This window comes from Egretta garzetta, unplaced genomic scaffold, assembly GCF_000687185.1.
Source record: "Egretta garzetta isolate BGI_Z169 unplaced genomic scaffold, ASM68718v1 scaffold655, whole genome shotgun sequence".
In the NCBI taxonomy this organism is placed as follows: Eukaryota; Metazoa; Chordata; class Aves; order Pelecaniformes; family Ardeidae; genus Egretta; species Egretta garzetta.
Window position 1 is genome coordinate 1,464,470 of NW_009259716.1, and position 14,645 is coordinate 1,479,114.

Consider the following 14,645-nt stretch of genomic DNA (forward strand, 5'->3'; position numbering starts at 1 on the left):
CCCAAGCCCTAATGTTTTAGAGTACACGTACAAGGTATAGTATAATTTTGAAAGTTCGTATTTATATATTATACTTAAGATGGATACGTAGCCTGTAGCCTCTCTGTAGAAGAGACAGACATGTTACTTCACACACTGAAGAGGAAGGTAACACATGAAACCTGCAGTTGTCAAATTCAAAACAGAAGCATCTTTAACATCTGAGACATTGTGCAGTAATGATATGCTTTGAATTGTTACGTGAGAGGAAAAAACCTTGACGTACATGAGAGAAAAAATATTTATAGGGCTATTAAATAATAATATAATAAATTTTAATATTAAAATGTTAATATTTAATATTAAAAGAGATGATACCTATTAAATATAAAGGTATTACTGCTGATTTGGAAAGACACTGAGCTTTCAGTTTGCCAAGCATGTTCTGAGGAATAGCACTATATGCTTGTCTTACTAAATATGTTTTCTTAGGCATTTGCTATCAGTCCCAGGACAGCAGGTTCAGACAGTGACCCGGGATAAACAAAAGGTCTAGCTGTTCTTGTGCTGTGGAAAGATTTCTGTGGAAGAGATTAATTTTTTTTTTATTGGATCTAGGAAGCTTACAGCAATTACTTCAACTATGAAGTTCATTTACAAAGTAATAACAGGGACATTCCAAACATTAATCTAGCATAGGGGAGTGAGCCTTTCACTATCCTGTGCTGTTGTCTTAAGCTAAATAAAGCAAAAACATGGATAATAAGCAGAGGCAAATTGAATTATAAGGATCTACAGTAAGATCCTAAAGGAGAAAAGAAAGATTAATGGTATCGTTGGCTGTGAAGTGTGGAAGAAGCCATTGATTCAGGCTAGTACATCAGTGGTACACAGCAGCAAGTTTGATTCTCGCTGCTTGTGTGAATGGATCAGAGTCTGGATTCTGTCTCTATACATCAACTGATGAAACCACTCAGGTTTGCCTGAAAATGGCTGTCCTTTTTAAGCAATGCACTGTCACTTCTATCTTGATTTCCATCAGTCCCTATATAGTTTGGGATTGCTTCATTGAATAGCATCCCTGATAATACAAGACTGTTAACTGTCTGCTTGCTTTTAATTACTGCAGTTAAATGGATTTCAGAAGGAAAAGAATAGATGATTTTTCTTGGCCCATTGTATTTCTACAGTATTTTAAAATTTTCCAATCTACTTACCGTCAGGTAAAATATCAAAGCCAGATATATCTGACAAGGTAAGGATACCACATTGATAAAACAGACAATTTAATTGTTAGGAATACATAGACAGCAAATGGTATTGCTCAGTTACGGAGATAAATATGCAAGGAAGTATCTTAAAAACAAACAACTCTGAATGTAGGGCACGCTAAAACCAAAATAATTACATATATTAACTATGACTTGGTATGTTAGCACGATGCTTATGGATGTCTCTGGTGCAGAGGCTGTTTCCCTTTGCTGTGCTTAGGCAGCTGCTGTTAAGGTGTGGGAAGAAAATAAATATATGTAGTAATGACTGAGATTAATTCTCCTATTTGGGGGTGGGGGAGAAATCAAAAGTAAAAAGTTAACTTTACTTGTTTAAGGCGATGTTTATTAAGCTGTCCTAACTGAATACTTAGAGAAGGCAGCTGTACATAGTAACAGGGGTTAGCCAACATACTGAAGACTTTCAGTAGAATTAGTAATTTGTTTTCCAGTTCTGAGACTGAGTGTAAACATGTGGAATACCAATATGCTCTGGTTTGGTTTAGTACTGATAGTTACAGAACAGCTGGCAAAGACAGCTAGCTGACTTTCTGATCTTTGTATTTATCACCCAAGTGTCAGTATCTCTGCAAAAATAAAGTATCAGCCAGCAAAGCAATATAGCATTTGAAACTGGGTAATTAAAGCTGTGTTCTTTTAACTTCAGCTAGATCTTCTGAAACTGCTCGTACCATTCGTTCCGTAGCTTTCTTCAAACTGTCTGCTGTCTGTATGGCATGATCCAGAGCAGAACTTAAAATCTGTTGAGAATAATAAAATATAGCCTTGTTAATTATGAAGGCAAACATTTACATGGGTATAGAATAGAAAGTGATGTTTAAGGTTCTATGTAGCATTTTCACTCTGAATAAATGTTGAAAAGTGAAAATTCTGGGTCATGTGATAGACTGCTCTGGGATTCAAGTTGGAAGTACCTGTTACTTATTTCTCTCTTAGATTGTATGATCCTTTGAACTGAGGGATATTTATACCTTTCTAAAGAAACTGAAGTTTCTAAAGGCACCCAGCGTGGTGCATGTTTGTGGTATGGAGAAGGATTTCTTTTGGTTTTGATAGTGGTTTGGATGGCTAGGGTGACATTCTTTGTTTCAGTATATGAAACGTAATTCCAGAGGTAAGATCCAGTGCTCCCTTTCACCATTTATACAGGGACTGAGTTGCATAAAACATAGTTTCTAACTTACTAATATGAAGTAATATACTCATATATAAGCTAAAATACTTGGGTTTTTAACTCATTCCTGTCTTATCCTCAAATGGATTAGACATGCTTGAATTGTAACAATCAACTTGCTAAGAATGGGATGTTCAACAGTGCTGTGATGTAGGGGTGTACTCTTCCGGAGATGGTTGCGTGGCTTTTAACTTTCACTCTGAAATCTTACATTTGCATTGGAATCATTGGCATTTCTGTTTCTGATGTTGACTGCAGATTTGCTTTGGGCAGACTTCTTGCTGGGTAAGTATTGATGTGAAAGGATAGTTTTATCATATGTGCTTGAATAGCAGGTTTTGGTGGCCTCAAAGTTGTGCCTAAAGATAAAATATACAGAATAAAATACAAACAGTTTTAGTAAGCAAAAGAATTTCTAAACTGTAAACTGAGGGATATTTATACCTTTCTAAAGAAACTGAAGTTTCTAAAGGCACCCAGCGTGGTGCATGTTTGTGGTATGGAGAAGGATTTCTTTTGGTTTTGATAGTGGTTTGGATGGCTAGGGTGACATTCTTTGTTTCAGTATATGAAACGTAATTCCAGAGGTAAGATCCAGTGCTCCCTTTCACCATTTATACAGGGACTGAGTTGCATAAAACATAGTTTCTAACTTACTAATATGAAGTAATATACTCATATATAAGCTAAAATACTTGGGTTTTTAACTCATTCCTGTCTTATCCTCAAATGGATTAGACATGCTTGAATTGTAACAATCAACTTGCTAAGAATGGGATGTTCAACAGTGCTGTGATGTAGGGGTGTACTCTTCCGGAGATGGTTGCGTGGCTTTTAACTTTCACTCTGAAATCTTACATTTGCATTGGAATCATTGGCATTTCTGTTTCTGATGTTGACTGCAGATTTGCTTTGGGCAGACTTCTTGCTGGGTAAGTATTGATGTGAAAGGATAGTTTTATCATATGTGCTTGAATAGCAGGTTTTGGTGGCCTCAAAGTTGTGCCTAAAGATAAAATATACAGAATAAAATACAAACAGTTTTAGTAAGCAAAAGAATTTCTAAACTGTATTAAAGATGTACACCATGATAGCATACTAGGTTGCAAGTTAATTTTACAGTGAGTAAAATTTATCATTTAATTGTAAAACACAGTCTATCGTATTTGTGTTACATCCGTATTGCAGTAAGACAGAAAAGATTCCAGGTGCAGAGTCAGGACATCTCTTGTAATAGCATCACATTCCTGGTGCTGTAACTTGCAGGGGTCTGTGCCACTGGTTCTCCAGTGCAGCTGCTGTACTTCCAGGTAATTACTGCTATTGAGTAATGCTGTCAAAAAATACAGTAGCAAAACTTGACTGAGTTTCAGTCTAGTCTGTGCTACACTTAAGAATCCATTTTACTTCTCAGACTCCTGGTGTAATTTAATGTTAGCAACAGTTGAAAGTATGACTGTTACTTATAAAAAAATAGTAGGTATCGAACAGAATTGCATCTTAATACAGACTTGCTTTTGAATCTGTGAATGGCAACATCCTCTTAATAAAGTCAGATTTTTTCTTTTGTTTTTTACTACTAAATGTGTCAGCTAAAGAAGTCATGTGTTTACTTTTCATTACATCAGAAAGATTGAAGAACTACTCTAAGAATTATTTACATTTGCTATTAGGGTAAATATTTTCATTAATGAATAAAATTCTAGTGTACAGCATGCACTGCAAAAGATAAAACATTCCTCCTGCTTATGATACTGGTGAGTTTTTTCTGTGCTGAATCTTCAACAATGGTGTTTTCTGTTGTGCTACATGCAGTTACTGTTACAGCTTACCTTTCAGAAAGTCTGTTTACAAGTTCATATGGCTGTTTATTTTTTTGAGTCTTTTGAGTGGAGGTTCCCTTCTGCGAATAAGCTGGAGTTGTTGAGGCCATGTTTAAAATAAAAGCCAAAAAAATAATTTTCTATGTATTTAACATCGTTCTCTATTTAGCATAGATTAAAAAAATGAAGTAAATATTGCTGCTGAATAAAACTCGAATATGTTTAAGATTTCTTGTAAATGAGGACAGATTAACCTTTTTGGCTTTGATGTTGAATTTAGTTCAGTGGCAAATGGTATTTGTATTCCATTTCATACAGTGAAAGACTGCAGGGGGAAAGTGTAGAATAATCAGACTCTCGTAATTCTAATAGCTACATGAATACTATTTGATTTATAGTTTTACAGTATTTACTTAGAGAAGTAGCTAAATTAGACTTTCTTCCCGGTGTTGAAAACTTGTATTTTTCTGCATGCAATTTCTTTCTAGTATAGAGAGAAGTCTGATGTGACTTTAAAAGGTAGATGTTCAACATTTTTTCTATATTTTTAATTAGCCTTTCCTTGACTTAGCATGTGTCACAATTAGCGTGTAGAGCTGGAATTTTCTTCAGTATTTGTTTAGACTACATTAGGTAACAGCTAGCACTGAAAAAGTTGGCACAGTAATGCCCAATTTTAATATTCCACGTAGCACTGCAAAATGAGATATTCCTGTCATAAACGAAGTAGGAAGGGACTCTTCTCATAAAGAACTGGAGAAGGTTAAAGCTGTCGTGCATGGGGATTAACTTGGCCAGGTGTGTAAAAGTTGGATTTGCTGATCTTGCTCTACAAGATCTGTACACATCCATTGTTTTAGCTACAGTGCTACTGACTGCTTATGCTAAATTTGGCCTGATGCATGCGGTGTGGCTTTCTGCCCCTTAAAATCTAGCCTGTGACTGGTAATTATTTCAGTAACACATCATACTTACAGGATGAACCCAAACTTTTATTTCCACATAGGGCACAAGACTGAACAGACTCTTTGCAGTTCCTGAGTTTAAATTGACCTCCGCTTCCTCTAGGGCACCTGCATCTAAGTCCTGAAAACAAAGACATGTTGTTTAGAAAAACAAACACTATAAACAATATTTTTGTGTAGATTTTAATATTTTTGCAATCATTATACCTTTTCTTTCTCCACATAATCTTGTATGGAATGTTTTGTAACTTTCAGTCTCATGGTTCACAAGTTCCTTTCTTTCTGAATCACTGTAAGAATCATAGGCTGAGATGTCTTCTGAATCACTGCCTAAAATCCCCAAAATACATTAAGAAGGTCTGAAATATTAGAAACTTTGGCCTATAAACCTAGGTAATTATTTGGCTTTCAGCACTGTAAATTCTGAGCCCTTTGCTGCCATTAACACTACTGCAATTTGAAGAAGTACTTCCTCTGTTTTACAGGTGGGGATCGAACTTCAAAGATTGGCTTTCAGCCCTGACTGTAAGCCTCAAATACAGATTTTTTTTTATTTTTTTTTGTGTGCGTGTGGTGGTTGTTTCCTGTCCCAGAACTGGTTTTGAAAAAAAAAAAAAAATAAAGTTCTCCATCTCTCTGTCCTCAGGTTCTTGTTTTGAAGGTTAAAATTCCTACAAGTTGAAGTGGTATGAAAACAATGCAGCCTAAGAATGTGACGAGAATTTGGGAGGATGTAGTATAGCACTGCTTTAGCTATTGCACAAACCAGTACTAACAGTAACGGCCCTAGTCTACTATATTAAAGTGAAAGGGTATCACAGAGAAGCCAAAGACAAAAAGGTAGACCAAAGGTAAGAATAACCCACATATTCAGACTTAAAAGCTGAATCTAGGACAGCTCGTGCTATTCTCTTTTTAGTTGTTGGGTACCAACAGCTTCAGAGTATTCTGCGGTGGAAAGATAAAGTTGAGATGCCCTGAGAGAAACAAATGCCAACAGATTCTTAGTGAACTTCTAAGAGCTGGAGTCTTGGATAGCTTGATATCTGACTGTTTGGGTTTGGTGAAATTATATTATTAGGAGCTGGGCTAAGGACGGAGAATATTTCCAGTCTGCGTCAACCCTGAATGGATTAAAGATTTAGGAAAACTTTTCCTTTGCTTTCATGCAGAATAAGGAAGTTGAATGCAAAAACTAAAAGTGGAAGTACTGATATGAAATCTTTCAGTCACCAAGTTTGGCATCTCCTTCTAGGACATGAAATAAATGCACATGATGGAGAGAAAAAGCAAAAGCATTGTGTGTACACCATGTTATGCTTTTTAGGTGTTTCCAAATATTACCAATATTAACATTTTCAAAGCATCTAAAAAGGTGAGTTGGAATTACAGAGTAATCTAGGTTGGACAGGACTTCTGGACTGGACCCTGTCCAGTTGTTTGAATATCTCTGAGGACTGAGATGCCACAGCCTGTCTAGGGCAAACTTGCAATGTTTGACTAGACCCAGAGTTACAACACTCTTACTCATATCTAACTGGAAATTCTGTTGCAGCTTGCCTGTTGCCTCTTAGTCTGTCACTGAGACTGCCATGGTGAATTTCACTTGGTGTCCTCTTTAGTCTCCTTTTTATTCTTAGTGTCTTGTGCTGTACTTAGCAGCAACTTTTGTTAAAACTACAAAACAGTTTTCATGCTCCTGAGAAGTGACAGGAATGGATTTCATAACATGATTCAGTAGTAGCTATAAGCACAATTCTGACCTTTGCATGCCGTCGCTACTTACTCAGGTTGGTATCTGATAAATCAGTTGGTTTTCTCTGAATGAAGAGTGAACATGTTCCAGTTTTCCTTTCCTGGGTGTTTGTGTTACTTTGAGCGTGAAAACAGAAGGATACTTTAATTGTATCTTAATAATACTTTCATGATGAGTCTTATGAGCATATTATATTACTGTTTGACCATCTATTAGTTGAGGACCAACTGGATTTATAGAGAGAACTCTACATGTATCAATTATCTGAAAAGATGGCAAGTAGAAGCTTGAATTAAAAATTAAACAGCTGTGAAATAATGACCCCTTTAGTTAAAGGACACATTCTGACAAAAGGACCCTGACTTACCAAAGCTGTTAAAAGTGCTTAAAAGTAGAGGTCTTGATAATCACATCTTTGAATGGCCAAGTAGTATGAAATCCTATGCATTTATGTATGTGTTCACATATGTTGTATCAAAATATTATCAATGGTAAGGATGATACAGTTTCTTAGTAACTTTGAGCTATTAAGGTTTTAATTTTACTGCCTTTAGATAATTACAGGAATATTTGAGATGTACCTTCTGACAGAACAAGAACAAAGTTCCTTGTTTGTGTTTTGACATGTATTAAGTCATGACAATGCTAATTTCAGATATTTTTCATTGCTGAACACTTTGCAGTCATTCCAATTCAGGATGCTGACATGCGTTGAACAAAGGCAAAGCCTCTTCTCCTAATAATGCTATTAAGATAACTCTGTGCCATTTAGGCACCATAAACCTTATACCGGTCCGCTGAGATGGGCTACTTTGTAATACAAATAGAATTCTCTCCAAAACTGATGGGAGTTTTGCCATTTCTCCAGTCATCTGGTATATCACATACCTTATGTGATTAACTGGTGATAAACCTGAAAACAGATCATCCTCTCATTTGTACATATAAAGGCATTATTCAGTGTTTCATGCAGAGTCCAGTATAGACATACCAGTGTACATAGGTGTCTGTTCACTTAGCTGTAGAAAACCATGTCTGTGACTAGCCAGAGTATGTCATGCACCTACCCTTTCATACTTTCTTCGTCAGCATTAAATTTTTGACTTAATGTACTGTGACTATGGGATACAAGACCTTCAGCAGTGTGTTTTTCTTCAGGTAAAAAGAATCTCTGTTTCACCTAAAGGACAAAACAAATTTATACATGATTGTTTATACTACTGTGTAACTGAATTACATATCAGACAGGATAGTGTTAACAGTGGTATTGTTTGCGTACCGCTTCTATATTCTAGTTGCCATCAAATCTACAGTTTGGTGTATCTTATTTGCAGTTCTAACCATAAAGCAGACTGGACAAAATATGAGCACTTTTTAATCTGTGAAGTTGGAATTTGAGACGGGTTTTCATGTTGTTTTGAGAAGGATTAGTATATATTAATCAACTTCTCTCAGTGCCTTAATTAAATGTTTTTGTAGGCAAGCAATTGCTCTGAACAAATAATGAAGGGAGGCTAGTAAACACAGTTAAGTCTTTCTGAGAGAAGCAAACTTTATCACGGATTTCAGAAATGTATGAGTTCTTAAACTTCTCCTTTTGGAGACCAATTCACCAATGTTATGATACATTGTAGTATCTCAATACTTGAGCCATCATGCTGTGCAAAAACTGAAGAGAAATTTTGTGTCATCTCGAAGCTGAATAAAATAATCTAAGTTACGGAAACAGATTTCATACCGTTATGTTGGATGAATGCTTGCTTGCTAGCAGACCTCCTTTTCCCAGAGGTTCTGTTTCTCTTCTAGAAGTTGATTCAGCTCTCTTTTGTAACCTTGATTGGTTAAGGGAAAACACTTTATTTTTCTAATCTCATTGAGATGATTAACACCCATGAAATACTCCCCAGGAGGGCAGAGATGGTACGTGGAATTGTTTCGCAAAGTTTTGATGGCTAACTTATATAAATATCTGCACCCCTCCCTTTTCTTGTTTAATTAAAAATACCACACAAATATTGGCAAATAATTTTTTTTTTTTTTACTGGGACTGCACTTTGACCAGTGATTCACATGCTGGATTTGTGTGACTGCAATGAATTGTATACAGAGGTATGAGATTTAACTCCTAGTGATGGTAGTGTTTTGGTTTCAGGAAATACTCCGAGGTCCAAAAGACCCAGAGAGGTAGGAATGCCAAGCTGGAAGGAATTCTTGGGTATGTAGTTACAGAATTCTGTAAGAGTTTTATTCCGGAAATATTCCTGTTGCTTTCAGAGATTCCAGACATCCCAATTTTCTATATCCAGTAAACAATTTTAGGTAATTTTTTATTAAAACTTCAGGAGCTCTTTCAAAGTGTTCACTTACATGTGAAGACAAAGATTGCACTTGTCACCTTCTAAAGAAAACTGATTTGCCTGTGGGATGGCATCAGTTGGCTGACCTTCTCCCTCGCTGTTCACGTGAAGAAATGCAGTTTTGGTACCTCTTCTTTCTGGAGGATCAGCAGTGCTTGAAACTACAGAGCTCTGTACAAAGTAACCATAGCACAGATATGTGTAGTATGTGGTCATTGCATTGCAAGTACATGACTTCTACCAGACAGCATTTTCTGAGTGTCTCTAACTTGGGATTCAGAAAAGAATGTTTTTGAAAACATTGACTGTGAAAGCATTTGGGTGATACTTACATGTAGATTTGTAGAAGGCCGTAAGATTATTTTTTCTTTTGTGCATTTATGATCCAGGACAAAATATTACCATACTTAGCAAAAAACTCAGTTTTGTATGGCATAATTATGTTCAGTCTTCTAGTAATTCTGCAATTTAAGAATCTTGGACAAACATAGTAATATTTCTTCCAACTAGATGATATTGATTAATTCCCCAAAACAAAGGCAGCTTTGTAAAAGTTAAAAGTAGCTGCTTGTGTTTTCTTACTCTGAAATAAATGCTTTTGAAGCTGGGATTAAGAATATTCAGTGTAGCTGTGTCTTTATACTTGGGTTTCTGTTATAATTAATGAAATATTATGAAGTTAATATTTCATAGGCCCTTTCTTTGAAGTAACATGCTATCTAAAAGCATCATACTCTTACTAGAGGAGAGCGTACAGTAGTACAACCACACTTGAGTTGCATCACTAAAACAATAATTGTAGTCTTTAAATAATAAACCTGAGTTACCTCACAAAGTGAGTATGATGACTGGGCAGATTCGTAGGAAGCAAACAAAGACGACAAGTTGCATTTGCTGTCATCAGTTTGTTCTTGGATATCTTCAAGCAGCATGCCAAGTCTAAATATTTCCCCTTCCACCTTTCTAAACCCAATTGCAATACATGGTTAGTGAAACCTGTACAAACTGATACTTTATTTCTTACTATGATAACCATATTGGGCATTGCAGTACAATCCCCATATGGGGGGGGGAAGTTCTCGGAGTCCCTTTGAAGTATTTGAATTAATCAATTGGATGTCCCAATTATAACTAGGATATGTAAAGCCCAAGATGAATTTTGGCCAAATCCCTTCTAGCTTACCACATAAAACATTAAGATAATGTTTTCAGTTCAGAAACATTCTAATGATTAATGAAGTAATGGTTGTAAGAGACTCAAAATGTGGAAAATATACTTATGTACTACTTAGCACTTATCTTCTAACCTTTCAGGATCAAAATCTCCAACGTTGATAGACTTGTCCTTGTAGATCTGCAGCTGCAAATTACGGTGCTCTTCTCTAGCTGTTAAATAATTCCTTTCCAAGGCATCAAGGTATCTTTTCAATTGATTTAATGCCTTCACCAATAAGAAATAATTCAAAAGCAAATGTCATTGTGGTTTAGCAAGCCATAGTGATTACTTAGGTTACGTAAGCCAGATGCTGTTTGCAGTGATGTTGGTAAGAATTCTGGTACTGCTCTGAATTGGAACAGGACTGCATCTTGTATGTCCACCTAGTACTCTGTGCTGCTCTATTACGTACAAGTAAAATTTTAAACCATGACTTCTGAACTGATACCCTACATGTCAAAATTTTTAACTTATATGGCAACTTAAGGCATTTCACTAATAGTTTTGAGTTGAAATCTTTAAAACAGATTAAGAATTCAGCTACCTACTGAACACCTTCACTTTTGGCTCTTAAACCATAACTGTAGTCTGAGATTGAGGAAAAAAAAGAGTATTTTTAAACGTCTGTGAGGAAAATATGGAGTATCTTGCCAGAAAGTTGCGAGTCTACAGTCATTTAAAGTGCATTTCAGAGAACACAAATTAACTTACCAGACAGTTGTCTTGTAAAAGGAATGTCTCTTGGATCATGTGCTTAGAGAAGTCTTCCACCTTCAAGACAAAATATTGGACTTTTATTTGGGATTTTAAAAATGAGTATGCCAAATTAATATAAAATTTGAGCATCAGTGCAAAGTGTATATATTGAAAAAGAGCTCTTTACTTTCTTTATCAGTTGATCTGTCTGATCCTTTAGTATTTGAGACATCTTTTCTCCTAGTGTCAGTTCCCGCAGTAAATTAGGAGGATTTACAGTAGAAGCACACTGTCTATCAGCTGCTGGTGGTGCTAATGCTGTTGTTCCATACTGTAATCCTACATAATACAAGATAAGATCAACCAATGGGAATTTCTGCCCAAAATGTCTGCCCAAAAGTGCTATCAAATTACATAAGTCATTTGCACAGTTACTGTAATTTTATTTACTTGCTGTAGACAAACCACATGTAGATTGTATAGGGATAGGAGCATGTAATGTAAAGACTTCAGAGGATGTCCCAGTGTCTCCTGAGTAAATGGCCATGTTGGCATTTGGAAAGTCTGACTGAGGAAGCATCTGTTAAAATGAGAATTTTGGTTATAGAAACAATGTATAGAACACTTGTGGACATAAAGAAGTAGTAACTCAAAATACATAGGACTAGTTATTAATATTAATGAAACATATTATAATACCATATAATTTTCTGTATTTATTGATATTTGTATAGTGTCTCATTGTATAAATATTTAAATACTTCAACTCATATGTTGTGAAAACATAAAGAGGATTTGTATCAATGGAAGTACAATATGAAGGTGACAAAGTAGTTTTGGGAGTATTCATAGACCTAGAGATAAAGGAGAATGAATTAAAAATAAATGTATTTTGAGAGACTTACCTTGGGATTCAATCTCAGATCATTAGTATGATTCTGGGTGTCAGCATGCTGTGTCAGCCAGGAAATAATAGGGAAAACTATTAAAACTTCTGTCTTGAATGATTTACTAAAATATAAATCTAGGAATGGGCTTAAGCATCTGTATAGCTCTGTGAGTGAACTCCATGGCAGGGCATGGAATTGAGAAGTGATTATCTAATTACTAACAAACTTTAAAAGGCATTTACTCCAGTAAGAGGAATATTGTTGTCAAACAGATCCTTTAAAAAGAATTGACTTGTCAATACCAGTATAAATAGTTGAGGAGTGTTAAGATGCAAAAAAAGGCAAAGATGTCTTTAACATAAACACAGGTACAGTATAAAAATATGTTTTTAAGAAAAACTTCCAATTTACAGTATTTTTGGTGAATTTGAACATTTACATATAGTGCTAAAATAACAATTTATAGCGAATTTCCTAATGATTTGATAGGATGCCTGATAATAGCAAATAATACTCCAGAACATCATTAAGGACTCGGTAATGTTCCATATAAATGCCATATAAAGTTCTACACAAATTCAGTCCCACAAGATTTTATTTGTGAAAGCAATTGTTGGCTAAAGTGATACTCACTGATACCTACGGACTACCTGTGTGAAATAGTCATGTGGGATTTTACTGGATGCAGAATATCTTCGTATGGTAAACCACTCTTCACCAAGTATTCAGAATTTCTCGGAGCACCTTCCTTACCTCTAGCTGTTGCAGCAGTTCGGTAATGCTCCTCTCTTCTTGATTCCCTACTTCAGCAGAATTGAAATAGTTCTTATTTTTTAGACTGTTGCTCACAGTTAATGATTTACTGAGCAAAATAGGAAAGGATTTTGCCCTTTCAATTGTAGGAATGGAGTTAATATTGTCACTTCTTTTTGGTATTCTAACTGGTGAAGCAACTTTGGAGAAGTCAGGAAGGCGATAGTGAGCGTGGCCTTGGCCATATTTGGGCTTGTGAGGTGAAACTGTTTTCTTAAACAGGGCACTCTCTTTTTGCGTGTTTTGAAAGATGCTTGTATCTTCATTATCATTAATCAACTGTGAATTTTCTTGTCTGCATCCATGCTTGTCAGTAGAAATAAGTTCCTCTGAAACACATCTATTCCCATTTAGCAAATTTTGATTTTTATCACCAGTGTTTACTTCCTTGTGCTTTTCTAAGTGATATTCTTCAAAGTTAGCTGCCCATTGTTCATGTACCAAAGGGCCTCCGACACGTTCTGAAGGCTCGGGTTTGTTCACAGTGTCATCGATACTTTCAGTAAAGGATGTGTCTGGTATTGTCTCGCATTCAATTAACTGGCATGTGCTTATTAACTCTCCCTTAGAAAAATGACGCAAAAAGACACTGGATGCTTTTGAGCGAGTTAGATGTTCTTTGCTACCTGCTTTACTAAAACTACCAACAGGTAGTTCCTTCTTAAAGGAAGCTTCCCTTCCAGGCATTTCAACTGAAATTCCCATTGTTCCTATGGCATCTCTGTGGTGACTGGAGAATTCTTCAGGCTGCGAATGAGTTTCATAATTTGCTGTTGCTTTTACATTTTTGTTATTTTCAGAACAGGCTAAGTTTACAATACCAGAAATAGCTTTTGTGCAAGTCCAGTCATTCAAGTTATCTGAGTTATTATTGCATTTACAGGTTATTCCTACATCTCCATCATAAGGTAAGTCCTCTTGTTCCTCATCAGTTGCACCTGTGATACGGCTGAATTCATCTGCAAACGAGCTATTCCTCTGGGTCTTCATCCAGTCTGACCGTTTGCGTTTTTGCATAGTCTCCATATCCAGTTCATGTAGAATACGGATGCCATTGCTTCCCCTGGTTTGGATAGAGCTTTTACTATTGCATGGATGAAAATTGTAATGTATGAGTAGTAATTATTTTATACATAAATACAGTTGAGAATAACAACTACTTCTGTCTTGTACCTGCTGTAGGTTTTTAGACCCATCCCCCTGACGTGCATGTTGTCTTTTGTATTTACACTAGCGTAAGCCTGCATTAACTACGGGAGGAAATAAAGGCACAAATGACAGAAGCATGGGGGAAAGGAGAATAGAGCTTAGTGCCAGGTACTTGTCCTCGCTTATTAAGCCCTCTGTAGTATTATAAACAAAGCCACTGCTGCTACTAGAATTCAACCTCGGCTTTAAAAAAAAAAAAAAAAAAAAGTTAGAAAATAAAACTTCTCATGCTTTGCCTCACCAGCGTACAGCGTTTCTTCAGCTTCTGCAGCAGAGACAAATCGCCAACCTTTTAGTTACGTCTCACGCCGGCTGGGTGGCTGTGACACCGAGGTAAGGCGCAGTGCTGTCACGACAGGAAGGGTGGTGTTTCGCCTTCTCCGCCGTCCCTGTGACCGAGGGAAGCGCCCTGGCAGCACCGCTCTCCCGCAGGCGACAGCTCCTGTGCTGCCGAGGCCCGGCCGCTCCCGTGAAG

The 14,645-nt window shown here is 36.4% G+C and overlaps 1 protein-coding gene across 2 annotated transcripts; it reads right to left on the minus strand.

Moving 5' to 3' along the window:
* Nucleotides 1-296: 296 nt before the first annotated feature.
* On the minus strand, nucleotides 297-14,639 carry AKNAD1 (AKNA domain containing 1). 2 transcript variants are annotated; one of them, XM_035894490.1, is made up of 17 exons: nucleotides 14,412-14,639; nucleotides 12,902-14,045; nucleotides 12,164-12,211; nucleotides 11,709-11,838; nucleotides 11,446-11,597; nucleotides 11,274-11,333; nucleotides 10,654-10,787; nucleotides 10,174-10,309; nucleotides 9,357-9,517; nucleotides 8,728-8,821; nucleotides 8,057-8,169; nucleotides 7,020-7,105; nucleotides 5,441-5,563; nucleotides 5,244-5,354; nucleotides 4,278-4,359; nucleotides 3,304-3,451; nucleotides 297-2,011 (listed from the first exon to the last, which is right to left on the minus strand). In XM_035894490.1, the coding sequence occupies exons 2-17, from the start codon at nucleotides 13,985-13,987 to the stop codon at nucleotides 1,892-1,894; spliced, it is 2,784 nt and encodes a 927-aa protein (XP_035750383.1). In that variant the 5' UTR covers nucleotides 13,988-14,045; nucleotides 14,412-14,639; the 3' UTR covers nucleotides 297-1,891. The 2 variants fall into 2 exon arrangements, with proteins under 2 accessions (XP_035750383.1, XP_035750382.1); XM_035894489.1 differs by having other exon boundaries at nucleotides 12,164-12,220.
* Between the last annotated feature and the right edge of the window lie 6 nt (nucleotides 14,640-14,645).